The sequence below is a fragment of the Panthera leo genome, chromosome A1 (assembly GCF_018350215.1).
Source record: "Panthera leo isolate Ple1 chromosome A1, P.leo_Ple1_pat1.1, whole genome shotgun sequence".
Taxonomy (NCBI): domain Eukaryota; kingdom Metazoa; phylum Chordata; class Mammalia; order Carnivora; family Felidae; genus Panthera; species Panthera leo.
This window is the reverse complement of record NC_056679.1, coordinates 41,693,734-41,717,654: the sequence shown is the minus strand read 5'-3', so window position 1 is coordinate 41,717,654 and position 23,921 is coordinate 41,693,734. Positions and strand designations below refer to the sequence as shown.

Here is a 23,921-nt window from a genome sequence, read left to right as displayed (position 1 = left end):
ACTCTGTCTCTGTCTCTCTCAAAAATAAATAAAACATTTAAAAATTTTTAAATTGCAAGCCAATTTTATCAATTTAGTTTCAACTTTTTCATTTGAATTATGAAACAAATTATGGTCCCAGGGTTGATTCGACCATGAAATCATGGTCTAACTCAGATAAATAAAGGTAAACCTCAGGGGACCTCTCAGTGGTAAAGCGATTTTAATTAGTAAAAGATCCCGCAACTGCACATTCAAACAAACGATCTTGTTCAGCAGAAGATCTTGGTGCCATTAGTCAGAGTTCTCACTCACCACCTGTGAAAGACAGGGAGCTTTGGGGAAGAGCTGGTGAGGGGTGATGAGAAGTGTCACTTAAAGTGACTTCCTGGAAGTAAAGATCAAAGTGAAGGACACTCATCCTCCTGGCACTAGAATTCATATCAAAGTGTCAGGCTTTGGAGTTCTCTCAATTCTGCAGTTACAGCCAGGAGAGGGAAATGCTTGGTTAGCTTTCTGTAAGAAATAAGGTTCTTCATCTTGAAATTCTTAGTACTTAATTTTTATTTCCTTATTAAAGGAAATAAGAAGTGGCAGCTATAGCTAAGCCAACATGTCGCCAAATTGAAATCCTCACCTCAGAAAAAAAAAGGAGGGGGGAGATTCATACATGGACTTGGTTTTTCACTTTTTTGTTTATAAATGCCAAATTGTTAAATTTTGATTTTTTATTGATATTCCTCCCTTGTATTTTCAAGAATTATTTTCTTTTAATACTCTATATGAATTGTTTTATATCTGTTATTCATGCTAAATGGCTGATAACATATTGTGAATAATATTGCTAGATGTATTTCTAAAAAACATCACGAAAATAATTTGCATTGTGTAACCTTAAAACTACGACTGCAGTTAGAAATAGAATATTTCTTTTAATTTTTTAATGTTTATTTTTTTAAGAGAGAGAGAGACAGAGCACGAACAGGGGAGGGGCAGAGAGAGAGGGAGACACAGAATCTGAAGCCGGCTCCAGGCTCCAGCTGTCAGCACAGAGCCTGACATGGGGCTTGTCTCATGACCTGTGAGATCATGACCTGATCTGAAGTAGGATGCTTAGCTGACTGAGTCACACAGGAACCCCTAGAAATTAAATATTAAAGAAAAACTTCAACTCCCCTCCCAAATTTGTTTGTTTTGCTTCAAAAAAGTTTTACATGTAAATTTATTGGACACTGAAATCAGATATTTGAGTACATAGGTCATTATAATAATAATCAGTGATCAATATTGGAACACACTTCTTTCATAATCTCAGGCCACCTTGTCTCAACATAGCCTGTTGCTCAGACAATCAAATGATGAATTAGTAAGAATAATAAAAACAACAAAAAAAGCAAACCCAATGTAGACAAGGGTGGAAAAATAAAGACCTCAACTCTGTAGTGCAAGTAACTAGGATTGCTCTTGTTTCTCTGGGTGAACGAAGCTATTGCTAAATGCATTTAAAATAAGATAAATAATCCCGCTTTTCCAAGGAACACTTACCAGGCTGGAAAATTTCTGTTCCTCCAGCGTTCTTCCATATCCCTAACCCCAACAAGCTATGATTTGCTCAAGTGTACAATGGTGTGTTAGCATTTTCAACTCACAGAAAAAGGTGGAGAGAAAGAGAGAAGGAAAGAAAGAGACTTTAGGCACTTATATGTCTCTGAATATTGGAAAGATTTAAATATTTATCCCTTCTCAGGCAGTGAGGTCACATTTTTAATAATTCCATGAGTGGAGTTGAGAACAAGAGAAGAATAGATACAGAAGATACCTGAGCCAGGAAGGGAGGGTGTAGAGGGAGCAGGGGAAAGAAACAAATTGCAAATAAATGTTTAAAAAGTCACTCCAGGAAAATGCAGCAGGATGTATGTGATTTCAATTTGGAGAAGAAAATTAAAACCTGCTAAAGAATAGGCAAACACTCTTTTCTTTGCTTCTTCTGTCAAACACACAAAACATGTACCCTAAATGGAGGGATAAACCACCTTAAACTGCATCTGGTTTCAAATGTTTCAACATCTGCTTTAGCAGAGTTATTTTTCCATAAATCATTCTGGAATTACTTGGAACATGGGTCCTCCCAAGGATGAGAGACTTATAATGGAGTCTGATGACTCTGATGGTGTTAGACCTCCTTTTGGATAAATGGCGAATGCACAAAATCAGCCTTCACTGGAGACTGAAATTCTGTGAGTCAGTACACACTGAACACAGCTTGTAAGACTAGGGATATATTTGACAGTAAAACAAACATGACCCTGTCTTCATGGTACGTATAAACTAGTGGAAAATTAGTCAATTTATCATTGCATTGGTTATTTTCTATTTTTATCACTTTAAATATTTTAGTTACTTGTCCTGTCATTGGAGATAATTTAGGTTTTCCCTTTGTTTTTGTTATGTTTGTTTTGTTTATGCAATGGAGACAGTACATGCAAATAACAGGCAAGGGATTTGACCCTGATAACTGCACTTAAAAATATTACCTGGGGCAAGTTATTACTGGACCTCTTTAAGTCTATTTCTTGCTCTGCAAAAAGAGGATACTAGTTTATAAGTCAGTTTGTTGAATATAATCATTAGTATAAAGTACCTAGTTTAGTAACCAGAAAGTAATAAATGTTAAAAAATGTCAGTTCCATTTTTTTTTCCTCTCCTGGCTATTAAGATAGTATTTCATCAGTTCTGAGAAGGCATAGATTGCAAAGTACAGAGTATCATTGTTTTATGTACCATTAAGAAAATAATGCTGACAAATTACAGTATGATACCTTCTTAGCACATTGATTATGTGACACATCTTGAATCTAGAATGCATGTATGCATTTTAAGAAATGGGTGTTTAAATTGTGCTCATGAGACGTAATGGTGGTGGTGTTTTAAATTTTAAGATAACTCTTGTTAATGGATATAGAGAAAAGATAAAACTGATAACTATACGTGTATACATTCATGTGTGTATTGAGGAAAGGACATGGAAATAAAAAGTAAATTAACCAGTAAAAGTTCATGACGAAACATTACCCTTAAGAATTGCTTATTTGGTAGTTTAAGCAATGGACTGGAACAAATGAATAAGCAATCTTTAAAAACTATAGGTATCTCATAAGCTAAAATAAATTTATCTTATTTCTACTTAGGAAATTAGAATAGATATAAGAAATACTCAAAAATTAAATACAACTTAACTTAATAGTGTTTCTTATTGTATTAATTATTTTTTAAGCAGAAAAAGTTAAATATAATTAATGATATTGACATCATTCAACCAACTCATCCAATAATGTTTTTCCGAAAATAAATTTGATTGTTATAAACAACTTGAGAAAACTCAAACCGCTCAACACAAAATATCAAAGTCTAGCAAAGACAAAGTCTTCCTGATAGATATCTTTTTAATTTTTTTTTAATATTTACTTATTTTTGAGAGAGAGTGAGAGTGTAAGTGCGGGAGGAGCAGAGAGAGAGGGAGACACAGAATCCGAAGTAGGCTCCAGGCTCCGAGCTGTCAGCACAGAGCCCGATGTGGGGCTCGAACTCATGAACTGTGAGATCATGACCTGAGCTGAAGTCAGATGCTTAACCGACCAAGCCACCCAGGTGCCCCTGATAGATTTCTTTGATGTGGAGACACTTGAAGACTAACATTAGGCTTATAACAGACAACTTGATGGACAGCTAATCCATGTAAGTGATGGCACTTGGCACTCAGAAATGAGCCCAGGACTTTGGGATGCCTTTCCTTACTCGACTGTCAGGAGGAGTATTGTGGGAATATCTTTCCATGAATTATTGGAATGAAATACACCCCCCATTCAGATCTACTGGATTCCAAAAGATTGCTTCAATACTGGATATCCAATTGCTATAAAATTCTGCACAGAGAATGAAAATTTTGTTTAAAGTCACATTTGGAATTAGAAAGTGCATAGTTGTTAATCTCACAAAAACCATTTTGGTGACATCTGAGCTATCCTTGTCCACTAGTCTCTTTATTCTCCTTCTACTTCCTGAACTGCTAGGGTTGATACCCATGTGAGGGTCCCATATGATTAAGGAACTTTATGTGCAGATGGATTGGTGCCAGATGACTTTCTTACATTTGTATTAGCCCTTCACCTAGAAGCAGCAGATGCTGTGGTGACCCATTGAGAACTGTTTACAGAAGAAGAGAATAAGGAAGAGCTCTTGGGAAGTTAAGTGATCCACACAAATGGGCGGAGTCTTCCATAAGTTAAGTGGAGTTAGAGTGGAGACTCATATAAATGGTTATCGTGTTTTAGATCCATTTACCTCTACATACTGAGACATCCTAACAGATTCTAATGTAGATTGCCTGGTGGCCCAGGCACACACACGTAATTAAAATGCACACAGGATGTTGCTTTCAGAAGCTCCTTTCTGCTGTTTTCTTTTTCTTATTCCCTCTACTCTGATTTGCTCTTCTGGGGCAAATGTTCAAATGCTCTTGCTTTCTTGTGGGCACTCAAGAAAGCAGTGGCAACCTTCTGAGAATTCACCAGGTAAATGGCCAAATCTGTCATTTGTTTTCCTCTGTCTGTGTAAAGGGAGACCTGCAGCGTACCTAAACATTCTGAGAAATTTCTAACTTGGAATTTTATAAATATTTGTCTACTTCTTGTCAGATTATTCTCCTATTAGTGGAAAGCACAGGAGCATTAACTCTTGGAAGTTCCCTTTTCAAGGGACTGTGGAGGAGGAGGGCATTTTTGAAATATCCCCCACCCTTAAGCGTTCTTAAGCAATGCATGCACCTTTAAATGTGTGCCACATGCCTAGAAGGAGTCACTTTCACAGTTGGAGAGTGACACTTATTAAAAAAGAAAAAGAAAAATGTCATTAGCTTTTGGAGGAAATTGTAGATTTTTTTTGTCTTTTAAGAGAGAACAAAGTACCTAACCAAATTTGTTTTTCAAAGAGTAGCCTGAATGCAAAGAAGAGGGAACTTTTCTAATTAGAATGTAATTCCAGAAACCTCTGATGGTGTCTCAACTCTACTGAATATGGAAATTTCAAACCTTCTCTGTTAATTAACTGAATTCACTAATATTGGGATGGACAGGGCTCCTCATTGCTAAGCGTTAGTATTACACTTTGATAGCAGTAGGCCAGTGGGGCTTCCACCAACATGCCTGTGTGCACAACTGGCTTTATTCAGTAACAGTCTGAGCCAAGTAAATGGCCTGCTGACAGGCATTTTGCTTTGGTTTTGCATTTTTTTCCTTTTCCTTTTAAAATCTTTCATTTGTTTTGCCAACATGCCTGCTTTTCTGGCACACCTGCTTTCCTCCTTAGATAGTGTTAGTTCTCTCAGAATCAATTGCGAGCAGCTTGCAACCAAATGCCTGATTAAAAAGTTAGCAGACCTTGAGTGCAATTACTTCAGCTCTATAGCACTCAGGCATTAAACCCGGTGTTAATTGTTTCCCATTTTTGTAACGATCCTTATAATAGGATAAAAACAGAAGAGATCATTTCTTGTAGTTAAAGCAGCAGAAAATAAAGTCATTCACTCTGATTAATCATCGTAATATGAAATTAAACTCTATTGGGAGTAAATATATTCTAGGATATTTGTTGACTCCAGCGAAGGTCATTAGTCTTTCTGCATCAAAATGTATCTACCAATTGCCATTGTAACAAATTATTTACCTAAGTAAAAGATTTGTGTAATAAATAAATTTTAATGTTTTTTGTAAGGATTTTATATTGTTTCTGAGCATTATTTAATTATGTTTATCATAAATATGTATTTCCTTCATAAATCATTATATGGTCAGAGTGGCTTATATTTTCTTGCATTGGAATTTTTAAAACACAAACTGAATATTTTTAATGGATTGACTACATAAAGAGAAGACACATTAAGAAGATTGCATGAAAAAAATTCTAGCCAACATTGTCTTATTACAACATTTCTCAGCATTGAATGTATTCTTTAAGATTTAGAATTTTATTAAACAGACCTAATATTTTAAATGTTTTCTGTTTGTGAGAATAAGGAGATGCTTGAAGGCCTCTTTTTTTTTATAAAGTTTATTCATTTTGAGAGAGAGAGGGAGAGCTAGGGGGACAGGCAGAGAGAGAGAGAGAGAGAGAGAGAGAGAGAGAGAAAGAAAGAGAATCCCAAGCAGACTCTATCTATCAGTGCAGAGCCTGATGTAGGGCTCGGACTCCTGAACCACAAGATCATGACCTGAGCCAAAGTCAGATGCTTAACTGACTGAGCCACCCAGATGTCCCTTGAAGGCCTCTTTTCTATTACTTACTCTGTACAGCTGTTTTGTACCACCTTTTCTTCTTCTTCTTCTTCTTCTTCTTCTTCTTCTTCTTCTTCTTCTTTTTAACATATGATCAAGAAACTGAGCATCATTTGTCAGGGGGTTACTCATTGGGTCATCAGTTTTGACCCAATGGTTTTTATTGTTGCAATTCAGGCTGTGATTCTGTATTTTCTCTCATGACCCAAGGGGTCATCCATGGCAGAGTCCCTTGTAGTTACCAGAGAAGAAGACATTGTAGGAAGGAATACAACTTTTTGGATGGCTTTCAGAATTAAAATGGTGGAAAAATCCATTGAGGCAATGAGCACTTATATAGAGTCCATTTCACTCACCTTCATGTATGCTTTTTTAGTTATTAAAAGAAATGCAGAGCTTATCTCCTTCTCTTTCTATCCATCTGTCAACTCATAAATTTTTAGTATTTTTTCAACAGATAAGTACTTTTTTTTTCATCTTTAAAGGAAAACCCAGTCAAGACAGTTATTTTGTCTTGACATTGTTGTTAAAGAAAAGAAATCTTCGTGATTATGTAGACTATTATATATACATATTTTGAGTGCCTTTCAGGTGTTAAAGGCTATACGCGGCACTAGATATGTCAAATCAAAGAAGATATGGTTCCTCCCTTTCAGGAATTTCCACTGTAGTTCTGATTGGTCATAATTTCTTCATGTATAATTTTAACCATAATTTCGGATAATAAGCTGCAAATTTATTTCAGTCATCTAAATAAATCCTGAGAGAAACAATGGAAGCTGTATCAGAGTACCATTATATATTTAGAATATATTTAACACATGTTGCTAAAACAACTTTAAATCTCAAGTTGTGAATTTTTAATTCCTTCTTTCGCCAGAAACGTGATAATTGTAATTTTTGGTCTAATAATGTTACCTACAGACCTTAGGAGAGATTACATGTGTATGGTAAGTCAAGTGATCATGCCCTTGCACTGAAAGAACTTTTTTCCAGCTGAGTTTCCCAGGAGCTAAAATTGGTTAGGTGCCATGTTTAATCAGTTATCACCCAAACTGCAGGTCTGATAAAAATCTGCTGGATTTTCATATCTATGAAAAGTTAGTGATCAAACAGGATCTCTGAGTTGCATTCTGTATGTATTTTGTCAGTCTGTGAAACCTAAGATAAAATTCCTTCTATAGACTCTAAGCTCTATGATCTATTCCAGGATAGGTAATTCCTTAATTCCCCAAATACCATCATCTATCTTCTTTCATCTGTCACGCAGGGACATGGACTAGATCAGAATTATTTTCTGATATGAGGAACATTTCATTTCATCTTCATGAAGTTAACTCTGAAATACGTTCTTAGAAGTGTCAAGATTGGTTTATATCATTGTAAAATATGAATTAAAATGTCTTTTTAATGGAGTACCTTTAAAAGTGTATACTGTTTCAAATATTTTTAAAGGAACAAAGGATAGTTTTAGACAACAATAAAACTTATGTGCATATAGAAATATTTTTTAAATGCATATAATTATGTGAATTATAATCCTCCCTTATGACTTAAAAACACCGAACAGGGCTAACTATAATGATACATGAGTATTTGGATCTCCAACACACACATGTGCGTGCACCCACCCACACACACACACACACACACACACACACACACTAGAATTAATATTCAACATAATATAGAACAGTGATATTATTTAAATTCCTTGAAAGTGACCTGACATTTCCTTAACTTTCACTATATAAATCTTTGCCTACCCCTCTCCCTGTCTAATTCTTTTTTTTCCCTTATATTGACCATTTTTAGGGCAGGTTTAGGTTTATCAAAATACTGTACACAAAGAATAGACTTCCCACATATACTTTCTTCCTGAACAGTTTCTTCTATTAACATCCTGCATTAATTTGGTACACCTGTTCCAGCTGATGGACAATATTAATGTGTTATTATTAACTAAAGTCCATAGTTTATGTGTTGCCTCTTTGTATTCTAATCTGTTTAAATATATCCTAGAAAAGAACATTTTCTTTCAAATATTTGATTGTACTCCCCCCATTTAAACACACATATAAATAATTGCTGACTACAATATTCCTTTGAAAACAATATTCTAGACTAGCAATTTATGTATCATTTATAACATTTTGTAAATAGGCTAATATATTCCTAAATTTCAAAGTCCGAAGTATAAGCTTTAGGAGATTTAATATTTTTCTTTTCAAATTTCAGGCTGCCTCACTGTTCTTAAATTTTTAGTGCACAGGCTAAATTGTATTATATAGTAAATTACCCCGATGGGAAAATTTTGTGAAGTTTCATTCTGAAACTGTCTTCCTCTCTGCCCCAGAAAAAACTTAGGAGGTATTTCTGTACACACATGTTGGATCTTAGGGTCAAGTGGACTTACAGGTGTTTACTGTCTTCTCTTCAAAAAAATAATGTTCAGGTTTTTGGATCTTTACCTTCTGGATTGGTGTATTCACATTTGGAACATATTTGAGAGTTTTGCCTCTTCAAAAGTAACCACCTTTTTCTGAGTACAGCACATTATTTTATAGATGCTACCTAAATCTACAGAAGCTTTTGACATACAGAAGTTCTTGACATATGTTTGAATTTTATATTTGTATTCAGGGAAAACAAATTATCCCCAGTGAACAAATAACTGAGATTGGTGACTCCATAATGTTTTCAAAGGAAAGACTAAGAGCCACAGGGCAAGTGCGATTATCACTGAGACGTAGGAGTGATTTTTGTTTCAGATATCAGGCTCAAAATGACAGTGACTGTCTGCAATAATAAATGGATATGTTTTTTAAATACAGTCCAGCCAATTTGACTTCACAACAAAGACCTCTCTACCCAGGAGAAAAGTGATACAAAGTCTTACTTCTGTTTATTCCAACTGGGTTAGTTTCTCTGTTTTCTTAAGATCATTATAAGGCTCTGATTCTTGCAGAGTAGAGGAGGTAGTTACGTATGACATTTTTCAAAGCAATAGAAGCTTAAAACATTTTCCTCCAGCTTATCAGGACATCACTGTTTTACATGCTACAGAATAATGCTTATTAATTCTCTCAAAAATATTTTGACATGATTTCCGTATCTAAATGTTACTGCTCTGTACATAGGTAACAAACTTGTTTTGAAGACTTATTCTGTAATTCAAAACCCCTATGGATGCCATCACATTCATCTCATTCTTTCATATCATACCTCCTTCACTATACTTTATAAATTTATGATCCAAAGAGAACATTCCTGTACATTAGCTGAGAATAAAGTTAAGACTGATCTTTATCTCAGGGAACAGAAATTATGCACTTAGATGAGTACTGTCCTTCAAATTTGCCCTATTTTGTGCCTACACTTAAAATTGTAATTTCTCAAAATATTTTGACACTCCTCTTTCATGATGGTCCTCAAAGAGTTTTGAAGCCATTGAAGAAAATATGCCATATCATTTTGCAATCACTCCTTCTTAAAATGCTATTGTTCACCAATACAGATGGCTTTTAGTTGTTTCAGAGAGTAAAATCAGATCACAAAATTCAGAGCTGGCACCTTGAGACTGTACAATATAATGTCATGCTGTCATAACAACTCAAAACCACAAACTCCAAATGTTTAAATTATTGTGGTATCATTGCAGTATTTAGATGATTAAGTACCTCTTCTTTTAAATAATTAAATAGATGCTTTATACATTTTTTTGTTTATTAAAAAATGTTTTTCCTCATCTAATAATCACAATCTTCTATGATGACTTCTACCCTAAATGAAATATCATTGCTAAACAGGTAATTTTTGTCACCAGGCAAGACTATATATTATATGGCACTAAATATAATCACAAAGAGACTTTCTAGAATGGAATTTATGGTATCAGAATTTGTCTAGATGGATTCAGTTAACAAATTAGATTCAATTAACAAAGTTTGGATTTCATTTTTAAAATTAGTAAAGTACAGATCTCAGGTATAATTAACAATTTCCTTGTCTAAGAATAGGAAAAGTGTATGTTCTAAGACATCTGTCTGTGGTGGAGTTTGTGCATAACTTTTGTATGTGTTTGTGCATGTATAAATATACACACAGAAATTTATAGCTATGTTTTATCTGTATTTTTTAAGTTTATTTATTTATTTTGAGGGGGTGGAGGGGAGAGAGAAGGAGAGAGAGAGCATGTACAGGCAGGGGAAGGACAGAGAGTGAGAGAGAATCCCAAGCAGGCTCTACACTGTCAGCTCAGAGCCAGATGGGGGGCTAGAACTCACAAACCATGAGATCATGACCTGAGCCAAAATCAAGAGTTGGATGCTTAACTGACTGAACCACCCCGGTGTCCCTGTTGTATCTATATTCTTAAAAGTACCCTCATTTTCTTCCTAACTTACTCTGAAAAAGATATGACTTGGCTATCACACATTCTGAATCAAAATTTTCAACAGTAAGCAGTATTTTCATTGACTTCCTTTGAGAGAACTAAAAAAAGGCAAAGTTAAAAAATGCTTGTCTTTCACAATGGGAGTGTTTTTCATAATACAATTACAAAGAATAAATTAGGTTCTTAGCAATTTTTAAAAATTTGATAGTTAATGCAGTTAATTCATCATAGGTTGATATATCTATCAATATGTCACCTGTTAGATGATTTACCAGTGATTCCAAGATTTCAGTTGAAAATCCAAGGATGCTTGATTTTGTGTGTGTGTGTGATCTATATTGCCAAAGACAACCTCTTCCTTATCTGCACTGCTTTTGGCCTCCCCACTCTGGAGAAACTTTTCTCATTTTAGAAAAGTCATGTCATGTTTATAGGAAAGCCTAGAAGAGCAAATTCAGTAGTTGGTTAATAGCATCATCGTCATGTTCTGTGCCCCTATACACATTTTCATATTAGTGTAACTTGGATATTTACCTAAGTTTTGTGGACTGTGTCCCACTATCCATCTTCTCCATGCAACTCAGCCCCCTGCCATTAACTTTTCTATGGGGATCATTTTCTTTGTCATGACTGACTGTTGGGGTGGCTCCTATACTGATTATTATAAGACCATCTCCATATTTGAATCATGTAAATCATAGACAATAAAGAGGATGCTCTTCTTGGAGTATTATTCCCATTGCCATTTTCCTTTCTTTTTTTTGCTCAGGGAGATATGATTGATGGCTGAGAATTAATTATAAGCCAGGGGCTGCCAATGATAGATATCTGTTACATGTGTTAGGACTACTTCAAATAACTTTTTACTCCACTGCTTCTAAAGAGTTTTAACATTCCTCCTTATACTTCAAAAATAGGACCAAAAAATTAAATAAACAAAATCAAACTGTGATATAAAGGTAATTTCTTCCACCCCTCTATTTGTGTTTCATTCTCTAACATAGAATAACATGATCTGTCCTCTAAAGCCACAAATTACTAGTTTTTATTCCTCCTAGGTAATTATGATTTTGTGCCTGTTCAGCAATATATAAGGGAAGTTTATTTTTTTTTTTTAACATTTATTTATTTTTGGGACAGAGAGAGACAGAGCATGAACGGGGGAGGGGCAGAGAGAGAGGGAGACACAGAATCGGAAACAGGCTCCAGGCTCTGAGCCATCAGCCCAGGGCCCGGTGCGGGGCTCAAACTCACGGACCGTGAGATCGTGACCTGAGCTGAAGTCGGACGCTTAACCGACTGAGCCACCCAGGGGCCCCTATAAGGGAAGTTTAAAGTGTGTATGTACGTGTTTGTATATGTTTGTGTGTGTGTGTGGGGGGGGACAAGTGTATGGGTGTGGGTGCATGCTTAAACTCTTATGAGTTAAATGCCCATGGTCTGAGGTTAATTATAAAATTGGCGCTACCTCCTAAAAGATACTACTGACTTAAAGAAAATAGGGCCTACTTTGGTTTTACAAGTCCTGTTTTGTGTTGAGAGTTATTAAGAGATATGCTAGAGAGATGCCCATTATCTCTCTTGTCAATTCTGCTAAAATGACCTGAGATGAATTCTTGAATTCCAGACACTGAGCCAAACTCTATTTCTGATATCAGTACTTATATATTTGACACATTAGTTTTTAGTGATTTCTTGTTATTCAGAGGAAGACTCACATTTTGTAAAAGACCAACACTATGTCAATGGGTTTTATATTTTTACTTAATAGCAGTGATGACTTCGTGTAATTTCTAATTAAATTGCTATAACTATTATGTATGCTGATTTTGTAAATATGATGAGGGTAACTTACTTTGTCACATGCATTTGTTTGTACTCGAAGACTAAATTGGAAAGGACTCTTGCTGAGTCGTTTCTTCCCTATTTCTGTACGTATAATTTATAGATGCAGAAATTCTGCTTGCAGATTCAGGAGCAGCTCCTCCTGTTTAATGTAGTCATTTTATATTTTGTATGCTCAGATAAAGTGCTGCATTCCTACTGGGCAACATTTAACTGTGAGAAATAGGTTGAGGTTGTTTCTGATAGCAGGAACTAAATAAGAATATAAGAAGCAAACTAACCAACAACATTCACAATGCTGAATCCTCTCTGCTTGCCTGAGACCCCAGAGAAAACTTAAGGGTGGGGTCGTGTCACCAAACCAAAGGGGAAAGTTGATTCAAACCCTTTTGAGGCAGGGAGGAGACTCCTGCTTTGTGTTTGTTTGTTTTTTCTAATATTTAAATTCAAGCACCAAGGTTACTCCCAAAAAGAGTACAAAGAATTTACTTTTATTCTTAAAGCTATCAATTGTTTTTGCACATGAAGAGAAATGCGACCTAACTTTCTCACAAATCATACTGAGATCAAAGGAAATAAAAACAAAACTATATTAAAAATTTCGCCACACGTTATTAATATGAGTCTTTCAGCCATAGGTGCTAAGAGGTATACAATGCACTTCATGTACAAAGCACAAGAATACATAGGTCCTTACTTTGAGGGCCGTTTCACAGTAAGCCTACAAACTAAGTCAGCAGGCTAAGTTTAAGTTAATGTGTGTTTCCCACACATGTTGACACAAGTTCCCCAAACTAAACATACAGTTGAGTAGTGAGGTTCAAAAATAATTTGACAGATCTATCCTAAAATGCAGCAGTCCTTAGCTGCAGGTAGCCAATGGGTATGGATGAACACTCTTCAAATCCGTGGAAAATGCTGCTCAGCTTTATGTGGCCAGTTATCTTCCACACCCTACTCCTTTTTTTGTATAACACAACAGCACTAAGAATCAAAACAAAAAATCATTTTAAAGTTGCTGGCACCTTTACATCCATCATCTATGGTCAGTGAAGTTGTTACACAGCTTTCTCAAACATAAACTGAACCTTCCCATTTGTCTCCAAATATTCTAAGATGTAAACAATGAAAGAGGAAAGAAGGAAAGACTGAAGGTTACTTTAGTTATGTTTCATTTTGTTACTTTTTTAAATAAAGGGTTGTGGGTTTTTTTAAGTTTATATTTATTTATTTTGAGAGAGAGGGAGAGGGAGAGGGAGAGGGAGAGGGAGAGGGAGAGGGAGAGGGAGAGGGAGAGAGAGAGAGAGAGAGAGAGAGAGAGAGGGGCAGGGAGAGAGGGAGAGAGAGAACCCAAGCAGGCTCTGCACTGTCCCTGCAGAGCCGGATGCAGGGCTCGAACTCATGAACTGCAAGGTCATGACCTGAGCCAAAATCAAGAGTTGGATGTTTAAACTAAGCACCCCTTATTTTGTTACTTTTAAAATAAGGCAGAACTTACTGTAAATTTCTTGCTGGAAAGACAGAGAACTTTTCTCATGGGAAATCACTTTTGGAAGATGGACAATGATGCTTCATTGCTACTACATCCTCTTTGGATTTCCTGGTTCAATTCTGGGTAAATCATTTTCATCTAGTAAATATTCATTATAAGCTCATAAAATGTGAAGTGTATATGTTCCTCAGAAAAACTTGATGGATTTGATTTCATCAATTCTTATTTGAGGTTGTTAACATTTCTGTATCTACCTGGAGATGAAAAAAATTGTTCAAGGATGTGCAAAGTTAAAAATGATTCTACATTTGAATCAAGAATAGTGTTCTCTAACAGTCTTATTACTCTTTTAGTCCTTTTATTTTTTGCTTTCACAAATTGGCAATGAATTCCAATCCAAGGATGGTAACAGACTAGGGATTGTTTTGGCATAAACTCATAATGCACTCCCCTTCCTTCTTTTTTCTCTCTAGGTTATTGTTAATTAGTGAAGGTCTCACATTTGTGCACTGACCTTGCCTAGGTCTGCAGAGTTTGCAAGAATTAGAAGGAAATGACATTTTAAAAGCTGCTGGCCAAACACATCCTCAGAACTGGTAGACACTAGCTTAACGAAATTGACTTTTTAAGAAGTTGTGGGATATAGTTTTTGTATTGTCCACCATTTTATTCTTAGCAGCTAGAATGGTGTTTAGCATATAGTATGTGCTCAACAATATTTATTAAATAGCTAGATGAATGAATGAGTAGTGCTTCATGTTGAAATCAGAAAACGAGGGTCTGATTTTCATTGTAACTCACATAGACAGTCACTTTATTTCCTCATCTGAAAAAAAAATGTAACGTTAAAATAGAAAATCCCTAAGTAATTTCCAGCTAAAATAAGTAAATAAAGTGTACCTTAGCCGAACCATTTTAACATATGTATTCCCAATAAATAGGAGAGGAGAATGACTCAATTTGTCAGTTTCAAATAATAAAATGACTCATTATAAAATAATTCTGTACTCCAAACATTTCACTTATCACCAGTCAAAAAAGTTCCTTATGATTTTGTCCTTCAAAACTATTCCTTGTTTTTGATAATGGGTTCAGTTTACTCACAATTACTAATAATTTTCATAAGCTATATATCCAGAAATCTTTTTTTAAATTTAAATTTTAACTAATATCAGAAATGTTTTCTTGTTCTACCACTTTGGACCTCATCTTTCAAACATGAATGAAGAAGAACATGTGTGTATTAATAATGGTTTTCCTTAGTTGAGCCTGCAAGTATTGAGTAGTAGCAAATTAAATTTATAACCACAGATTGCTTTTTGGGTCCCATTTACCTTACTTTCTAATTTACCATGAGTTTTGCTCAATTCTGGATTTTATTAAGAGGATGCAGGTGCATTGATTTTTAGATGGCAAGAAGCTATTGAGGAATTTGCTGTTGAATTGAATCAGTAGTTTCAGCTGAAAATGTGCTCTTCTGTCATTGTGCAGCCGCACCCTAGTGGACTCTAAGCCAAGGGTGGGTGATGGTCTGGCAAAGCTGAGGAAAAGACTCAAAGATTGCAATTAAGATGTAGGTTCATTGGGGGAACTTACACACAGGGAGTCCAGGAGCAGGAGACTGTACAAAGCATCCCCTGCTAAAATCTACATGCAGCAAGCTTTTATAATGTAGCAACTAGCCTAACAATTATCTGTAGCTGCTCCTTCCTTGCATGGCCAGTGTTCCAAAGAGATTGAAACCTGCCATCCAGACATTCTCTGTTACAAAGGAGACACTCCAGGTTGGTGACCCCAGGCCCCTGACCTTGAATGTTGAATTGTTTCTCTACGCGTTCTGCTTGATGGAAATATAAAGGGGGGACTGGATCGGTACATTCTCAAGATAGCGATTAACGGGGCATTCAGGGTGTGTTTGTACAAACCAGCCATCCAGCATTGACCATATAGTCATTTAAATATTCCTTTTCTCAGAGCTTGCAACCTAAGACTACACTCATGACTGTTCTTTTTTAGATCTCAATTAAAATATGTTCTCTTAAGGGGCTCCTGGAAGCTTAGTTGGTTAAGTGTCTGACATTGGTTCAGGTCATGATCTCACAGTTTATGAGTTTGAGCCCTGTATCAGGCTCTGTGCTGATAGCTCAGATTCTGTGTCTTCCTCTCTCTCTGACCCTCCCCTGCTCTCTCTCTTTCTGTGTCTCTCTTAAAAATAAATAAACATTAAAAATTTTTTTAAAAAACATGTTCTCTTAAGAATAAGGAAGGTCAAAATGTGTCCCATTAATATTATTAGAAGTATTTGTATTAAACTACAGTTTCTAGTCTCTTATTTTCTTTTAATCCTCTTTGGGGTGATTTCCTTTGCTACCTTAAGAGAGGACATATAGGAACATACTATTTCAAATCAATAAAAAGCATATGTTCATTGGATTTAATGCTGAGGTAAAACAAATACAAGTTCACATATTGAACTTTAATACTATTTTTGTTTTTTACTTCATCGTAAGTAATTTCTGGCAGGTTGTGTGTATATGTATACTATTTAGAGATTAGATAGATGAATGATGCATTCACATTTCTTGAATGTGGTTAAAAGAACTAAATCAGAGTTAGGAATATTTCCTTAAAAGATATTTAAGGAATTCTGCACAAATGAAACCATATTTAAACAATTCTAAAGTGCATTTTCCCTACTTCCAACAATATTAGTGTGTAATTTTACAGAGAATAATTATTTTAAGTGTCAGTTATTAACTGGTAAAATTTTTTATTTGTCTTGTAATATTTGGCTTAGTGTGCCAACTTCTTGTTATTTTGTGATTTGAGAAGGCAAGCATTTTTAATTGCAGTGATTTAAAATGTTAGGTAAAGAAAGTAAAGAAGTTAGAATAGCAGGGCAAGGATAATCAGATTGTTTAGCATTCCTTAGCTCAAGAGAAAGCCCACCTACTATCTACTAGACTTTTCCTTTTCTTTTTTTCCTAATTGCTATAAATGATGAAGAGGAATACTTAAATATTAGAATATGTTGTAATATTACCAAGATCATCCATGCAAATTTTAGTGTGGCCAAAATATTGAAATTTTAAAATACCGTATTCCATGACCAGACAATACCACTTTAAATACTTAGTATACACATAGTCAGATCTTAGCTTATGCACATGCACACACAAAAACATATTAACAAAGTGTAATTCAACTAAGTAAAATCTTTACTAACTTCCTTTTCACACTTAACAATAGATTCCAAATATTTTCAGTATCAGTAAATATTAGTATAATTTTAAGTATTGTGATTTTTTCAATTGTATGATACATAATTTATTAATTAAATACCTATTAGGCATGTCGCTCATTTCTACCTTTTTGCTATTTTATGCAAAGACACAATGAACTTGACCACCAAATCTTTGCACCTAGGAATCCCTGTAGGTTAATGGGACTGGGATTGTAGACTTGAATGTGTCATTCATTGGTGAATAGAATAATATTCTGTACCAGTAAGAAATGCACAAGAGAAGCATTCAAGCAATGGTTGAGATTTCATAGATGACTCATTCTTTTAGCAACTCTTGAAGAACAGTGCCCAATATAGGAACATGTGTATCTTACCTGAGCATCTTGAATTTTCCCTCCCTTTCCTCTCTACTAATCTACACGAAAAAATATAGTGAAAGTGTTTGGTGATGTTTCTTAAATTAAACCAGTGTGGCCTCTTCTGACTTGCAGCATCCTGAACCTTTATTTGTATGCATGGCCCTTTATGCTTGTGTAGAGTACAGAATTTCTGATGAAAGGTTCACATGGTTAGAATTCATATCGGCAGCTCTGAGATAAAATAACATGAAGCAGCTTTAGTAGTTACTGGTTCCCATCTTATTCTTTCTCAGGGCAGCCAGGGACCTAGAGCTAACTTGTTAGTGATACATCAGATAAACAAATGTGACATTCAAACCGTTAACAAGACATAGCCAATAATAATAATAATGTTTACCATGGGAGAAAACGGAATGGATAGGAGCTAGATTTTAGGAAAACAAGAGTGCAAAGGCTTTGGAAAATCTGAAGTAGTCTCATGATAACATATGTTGTCCCAATTCAGTCAGGCAGCGCTTCACTGTATTTATAACGCAAATTGGGTATATTTCCATGGGGATAACCCAGAAGCAGAATTCCCAGAGGCAGTAAGTAATAGCTTATCCTCTTCCTCTTTTTTGAATGTGCAACAATTATAGGTTTCTTGAAAGGATAATGGGGAAAACCTTCACTTTTTTAAAGGAGAAACCATGTATTCTAAACTGTTGGTCTTTGGGGCGCCTGGGTGGCTCAGTCGGTTGAGCGTCCGACTTTGGCTGGGGTCATGATCTCATGATCTCACGGTTCGTGGGTTTAAGCCCTGCATTGGGCTCTGTGCTGGCAGCTCAGAGCCTGGAAGCCTGGTTCGGATTCTGTGTCTCCCTCTGTCTCTGCCCCTCCCCTGCTCATGCTCTGTCTCTCTCTCAAAGACAAATAAACATTAAAAAAAAAATTAACTGTTGGTCTTCGTCTATGGCTTCCATGAAAACAGCTTCCCCTCAGAAAGGCTCTGAGCTGCCATGATGTACAATTTAGGAGGCATGCCAAGGTTATGGGGTGCAGGCAGTTCCCCTACAAAAGGACAATACTTTTTTTTTTTCCTCCAGTGGTGAAGGAATCACATCTTTCAAACAGCTTGGCCCTGGGCGTTAAAAGAGAATATGCAGCTCTAAATTTCAAGAATGATAACTACTTTTTATTGAGTACCTACTATGTGTCAAGTTTTATAAACCAGCAAGACTTCTTGGCACTATTTTCTCCATTTTACAAAGCCAGGGACTCATTCAAAGAGGTAAAGTCACTTGCCTTGGGCCATTCTCTGCAGAGCAAGGACTCCTGGCCAAGAGGTCTGGTTCTGGCTTCTTCACCTGGTCCTGTTGTGCAACAGCTGAGCAAGTATTGTTGAGTCCTTGATGACACCTACAACTCCTAATTCTTAACACTTCATGAATCCTTGTTTTCCTTCATTTCGGTCTATTCAGATCCTTTCCTTATATCTACCTTGAAATTTCAGACATTGTTGTACCTGCATCAATCATTATGATGATAAATTAAAGATAGATTTGCTTGATCAATTTGCTTCGTACCATAATATCTGTGTTCCAGTTCTTAGTCCGCATGCATTACCACCCCCACTTCCCATTAGACTGATAAATTGTGCACACTTTTCCAATTAAGACTTAAACATCCTTTAGTCAAATTAATTAGGAAATATTTCCATAAGCCACAGTAGTTTAAGCATTATATCACTCTAATTTACACTGTCATTACAAATAAATTATGCTAGATTTCTAACTTTGCTTATTCTCACTTATAAAGTGGTAAAGAAATATCATAATATAATATATGTGAGGTATATTTGAAATAGTTTTCTTCTAATTCTCAGTGAAATTATAGTACTGTGAGAACTGCTGGGTTCAGGTATTACTGGTGTTGCCGATTTGGACATTTCTTAGGAGAAAAAAATATAGTAATTAAAGTAGTATTATTATGCTTAGAATATCATAGATGGAAAATTTCCATTTTTCTTCTGTGAAACATATACTTTATAATGGCTTATAAGGCCTGGAAATGCCTTATAAAGACTGAAGAATGTGTCCCATTGTCTTTCTCTGATATTTGACTTGTTTTACATTTAGCTGAGTTATAAGTAAGAAGTATTCATCCAGAGATAGTACCAAAGATACTTTAATCACTGAAACTACAGACATTTTAGTAGGCCACTTTATTTATTTATTTATTTATTTATTTAATTTTATTATTATTATTTTTTGGTGGTTTGTACTTGTTAGGCCAATCACTTTAAAAAGATATGTTTGAGAGTCATGTATAATGGGCAGCCTGGTCATTGTCCTTAATACTGTATTTATCACAAAAGGATATTGATCAGTTAAGGGCATATTGAAACAGAAACAGAAAATCCTTGTATTGGTTTTCTCTAAAGGGTTAATTTCGCACGAGAGAGGAAACAGTGTAATAAATTAAAAAAATTAAAAATAGCCACATTTTTCTTTCTATACAAGAAGAAATACATCTCAGATATTAAGATTCAAGTTTGACTGGTATTTTCATGTAGCATTCACCTAGGCACATTTCAAAATCTGTTGGGGGGGGTTTGATGGTACCGAGATAGTTGTGCATGAAGGTGAATGTGCTACAATAGACTCAATTAGTACCATTTATGAGTATAGTTTATGTGATGTCGGCATCAGTTCATTAAAAATGTACTGAACTATCAAATCATTTCACACAGGTCATTGAACAGCAATAAAGGGGTATCAGCTCTTCTCCATTATGACTCTGAGCTGGATTTGAACCAGTGACTCATAGGAAATAGACTATGTTCTATTGTTGTCTATAAAAATGCATTTATAGAGTAGCAGTATATCTATAGCATTTTGTGTCTAATTGCATTCTTTTTTCTTTGAAACGGATACAATCTATAAATCATCTTCTGGAAAAACACTCAAGTTTTAGGTATTATAAAGTGATTATACATTATACATTTATATTTTATATACTTTATTATTTATATAATCATAGTTTTATTAAATATGAGTAAGAGTGGTCACATGTGACATGATATTGAAAGGTCTTTTGGCTGTTAGAGCAGAATGAAAATTAAGTGCACTCAGACATACAGCACAAATTTACTACTCTCATATAATTCCAAAAGTCATAAATCTCCACCCCACACTGCTGTAAGTATTCCCATATCTTGTGGATTACATCAGCTAAAAGAATATTTACCAAGAGTACTAAGCAACAATCTGTGCTGAAATGCACACTTTTATTTTATTAAAACATTAAAATTTATTGAAGTAGCCATCTACATATTTTAGGTCACTTCTGACAGTGACATTGTACAAACAGATGCCAAAATAATATTCCAATCATCTTTCTGCTGGAATGTTCTATAGCCAATGACTGGTAGTAATATCTGAGCCAGTGGGCAATAATGACTTCATTGCAAAAACTACCTTAAAATCATTAGGTAAACAAAATGCCTGCTCACTCAAAAGAAATGGAATGTCACATTATGTATGTATTTTATTCAGATCTATGGAACAAATATTTTCATATTTCTGCTTATTTCAAGTTTTTTTTAATTTTTGTTTTTGTTTTTGTTTTATAATGGGTGGCCTGGTCATTGTCCTTAATACTGTGTTTATCACAAAAGGATACTGATTAGTTATGGGCATATTGAAACAGAAAATCCTTGTATTGTTGGTTTTCTATAAAGGGTTAAATTCACATGAGAGTATAATATATAAAAAAGTAAAATTAAAAATAGCAGCTTTTTTCTTTCTGTACGAGAACTACATTTCAGATATTAGTATATTAATATTTTACATATTAATATATATATTTACATATATATATTTGTCTTTCTTGCTATCATTTTGACAATTTGCCCTTAGTTTTTTTGTTCTTAAATTAAACAAGACCGAAATTCCTTCTTGTGTTTTGCAAGTTGGACATCACGTAGCAAATAGCAAATGATAGAGTTTGTTCCTAGCTTTGTTCCCAGTTTTATGTTTTCGTTTACATTGTGTCATCTGTTGAAAGTTGTTTTGCTGTTGTGTTCCGCTGCACCCATTTTACCTGAGAGGAGTGTTAATTGGCGTGTCCTGTGGTCTTCTTTGTAGTCGCAGCGCCGCGTTACGTTTCACCTCCCCGACGGCTCCCAGGAAAGCTGCAGTGACAGTGGTCTAGGCGACCACGAGCCGGTGGGTAGTGGAACCCTGATCTCACACCCTCTTCCTCTGGTTCAGCCACAGGACGAGTTCTACGACCAGGCCTCTCCGGACAAGAGGACCGAAGCAGATGGCAACTCCGACCCCAACTCTGGTGAGTCCCCTTGCCAATTCTGACTGCTTGGAGTTCTGGCTTGCTGTTGTGTGCGCTCGCGTTTTAACAGTGATTGGGGGAAGGAAGTACATGGACATTCGGTTGTTTTCTGCTGGCTTTATTGTTGTTGTATTCAAAATATTTAAAGTCTACTGTGCTTCTTGTTCTGTGGAATGCTGTTTTCCAAAGGCTTTTGTTTTCTTAAACGATACAATAGTGATTGATTAAAACAAGTGTGAAGAGGGTGATAATGATTTTGGGGTTTTACTTTTTTTGTGTGTTTCAATTTTTGGGTATGTTTTTAAACAATGTATTGAACAAGTAGAAAGAGTGGGATGGAATTGGCAAATGGCTTTATTCTCCACAGATCCATACCCCACCTTAGAAATCACTGCCCCTTCAGAGTAAGCCCCTTGAAGTTCCTTCTTTCTTTGTCTTTGGAGGAAATTTTGGCAAGTGCTGTACCATTTTGGTGATGCTATTTACTGTTATTAGAAAGCATCACTGACTAGCTCACTTCTATTAAAAAGTTAAAAGTCTGATTTAATAATTATGTCCAGTCCAGAGTAATGACCATGATTTCTATTCAATTTAAGTAAAACTGTTTTCAAACTCATCTTGAACCTGCATCAAACTGCTCGCCTATGGTGAGAGATGGGGATGGGGTGAGTTTTCCCTAATTTGCTAGCTACTTCTCTTCTCCAGCTGTAGACATTAATGTGCCTCTGGCAGTTCTATGGTTGAAGTGGAATACCGAGGAGAGGCCAAAAAGCACAAAAGGCCTTCATAACTAGTCCTGGTGTTGGTGGTCTCTGACTTCTAGGATTTTAAATGGACTCTGTTTCCAGGGTGGTGGTGGGGATCTTTTGTACGTATTACCTGCCCCCTCCCAAGCTGTGCATCCATTTCTCCATGTCTCTCTGATGTCTTTCTTCTCTTTGGCCTGTGTAGTTACCTTCGCATCTTCTTTCTGCTACAGTTTCTCCCTACTCCCACTTAGGAAGACCTAAGTGAATTACACACCAGCTCTGGTTTTTAATCTTTCATATTATATATGTTCACCTATAAGTAAAACATAAGTGCATCTTTTTACTTCATATACCCAGAGGGGCAGGCCATATGCAAAGAGGCAACTTCTCATTATACAGCATTTGGTAGACTGGCCCACTGTCTGCCTTAGATTTCTTGGTTTTGATTAGTCTCTAAAGTACCACTGAATCGAAGTGGTTGCACTGAATTATCCTTTCCTGGACTTGTATGAAATGGTCACATAGGTAGGATAGCTCTTTCTAAGCTGATTTCCTGGTTTCCAACTTCCCTTTCCCAGTTTTGAAACATTTCTTATTGGCATTAAGCTAAGAGTACCAAAACTGGTTCTTGGCTTCCTCTTCTGGATATGGGAATGGTTGGATTCTCTTATCTTCAGGCCTGAGCTAAAACTAAGACTCCATTTAGAGCAGATACTTTTATGCCTTGTCTATACAATTCACCAAAGATTTTTCATTTGTTTGTTTGTTTTGTTTGTTTTTACAGAAGTAAAAGGGGAAAAAAGGCATACAGAAATATGGTTAACCTAAGGTGCCTTAGGCCAGAACTTTATCCAAAATGTGTAGCTACTCACCCAATGACTCCTTAGACCAGGGCAATAGCATTAAGTGAGCTGCCAAATGGGAGAAGGCAGAAGAGATTCTAAAGCACCCCCCCTGCAAATAAGTCCCTTTTAAGCTTGAAGAGGCCCCCAGAGTTTTTACCAATCCAGTCACATGGAAAAAGAAAGCCAAGGGATGATGCACCCTTGCACACTGCAACATTCAACTCAACAAAGTGACTCCACCTGGGAGAATCATAGTCAATAAAATGTGTTAAACTGAACAGTGCTCCTTGGTGGAGACAGCATCCTTATTTATCTTTAGAAAAGAAGAAAATAGGCAGATAGGGAAAGGAGGAG

General features: G+C 35.7%; 1 protein-coding gene across 5 annotated transcripts in view; it reads left to right on the top strand.

Moving 5' to 3' along the window:
- PCDH9 (protocadherin 9) overlaps window positions 1-23,921 on the top strand; it is a 920,569-nt gene that overhangs the window by 583,919 nt on the left and 312,729 nt on the right. For 3 of the 5 annotated variants that reach the window (XM_042927569.1, XM_042927585.1, XM_042927590.1), the window contains exon 4: window positions 21,772-21,973. In XM_042927569.1, the coding sequence (XP_042783503.1) occupies window positions 21,772-21,973 (202 nt within the window). The remainder of the gene's footprint in view (window positions 1-21,771; window positions 21,974-23,921) is intronic. The other 2 variants (XM_042927579.1, XM_042927573.1) reach the window with 1 other exon arrangement.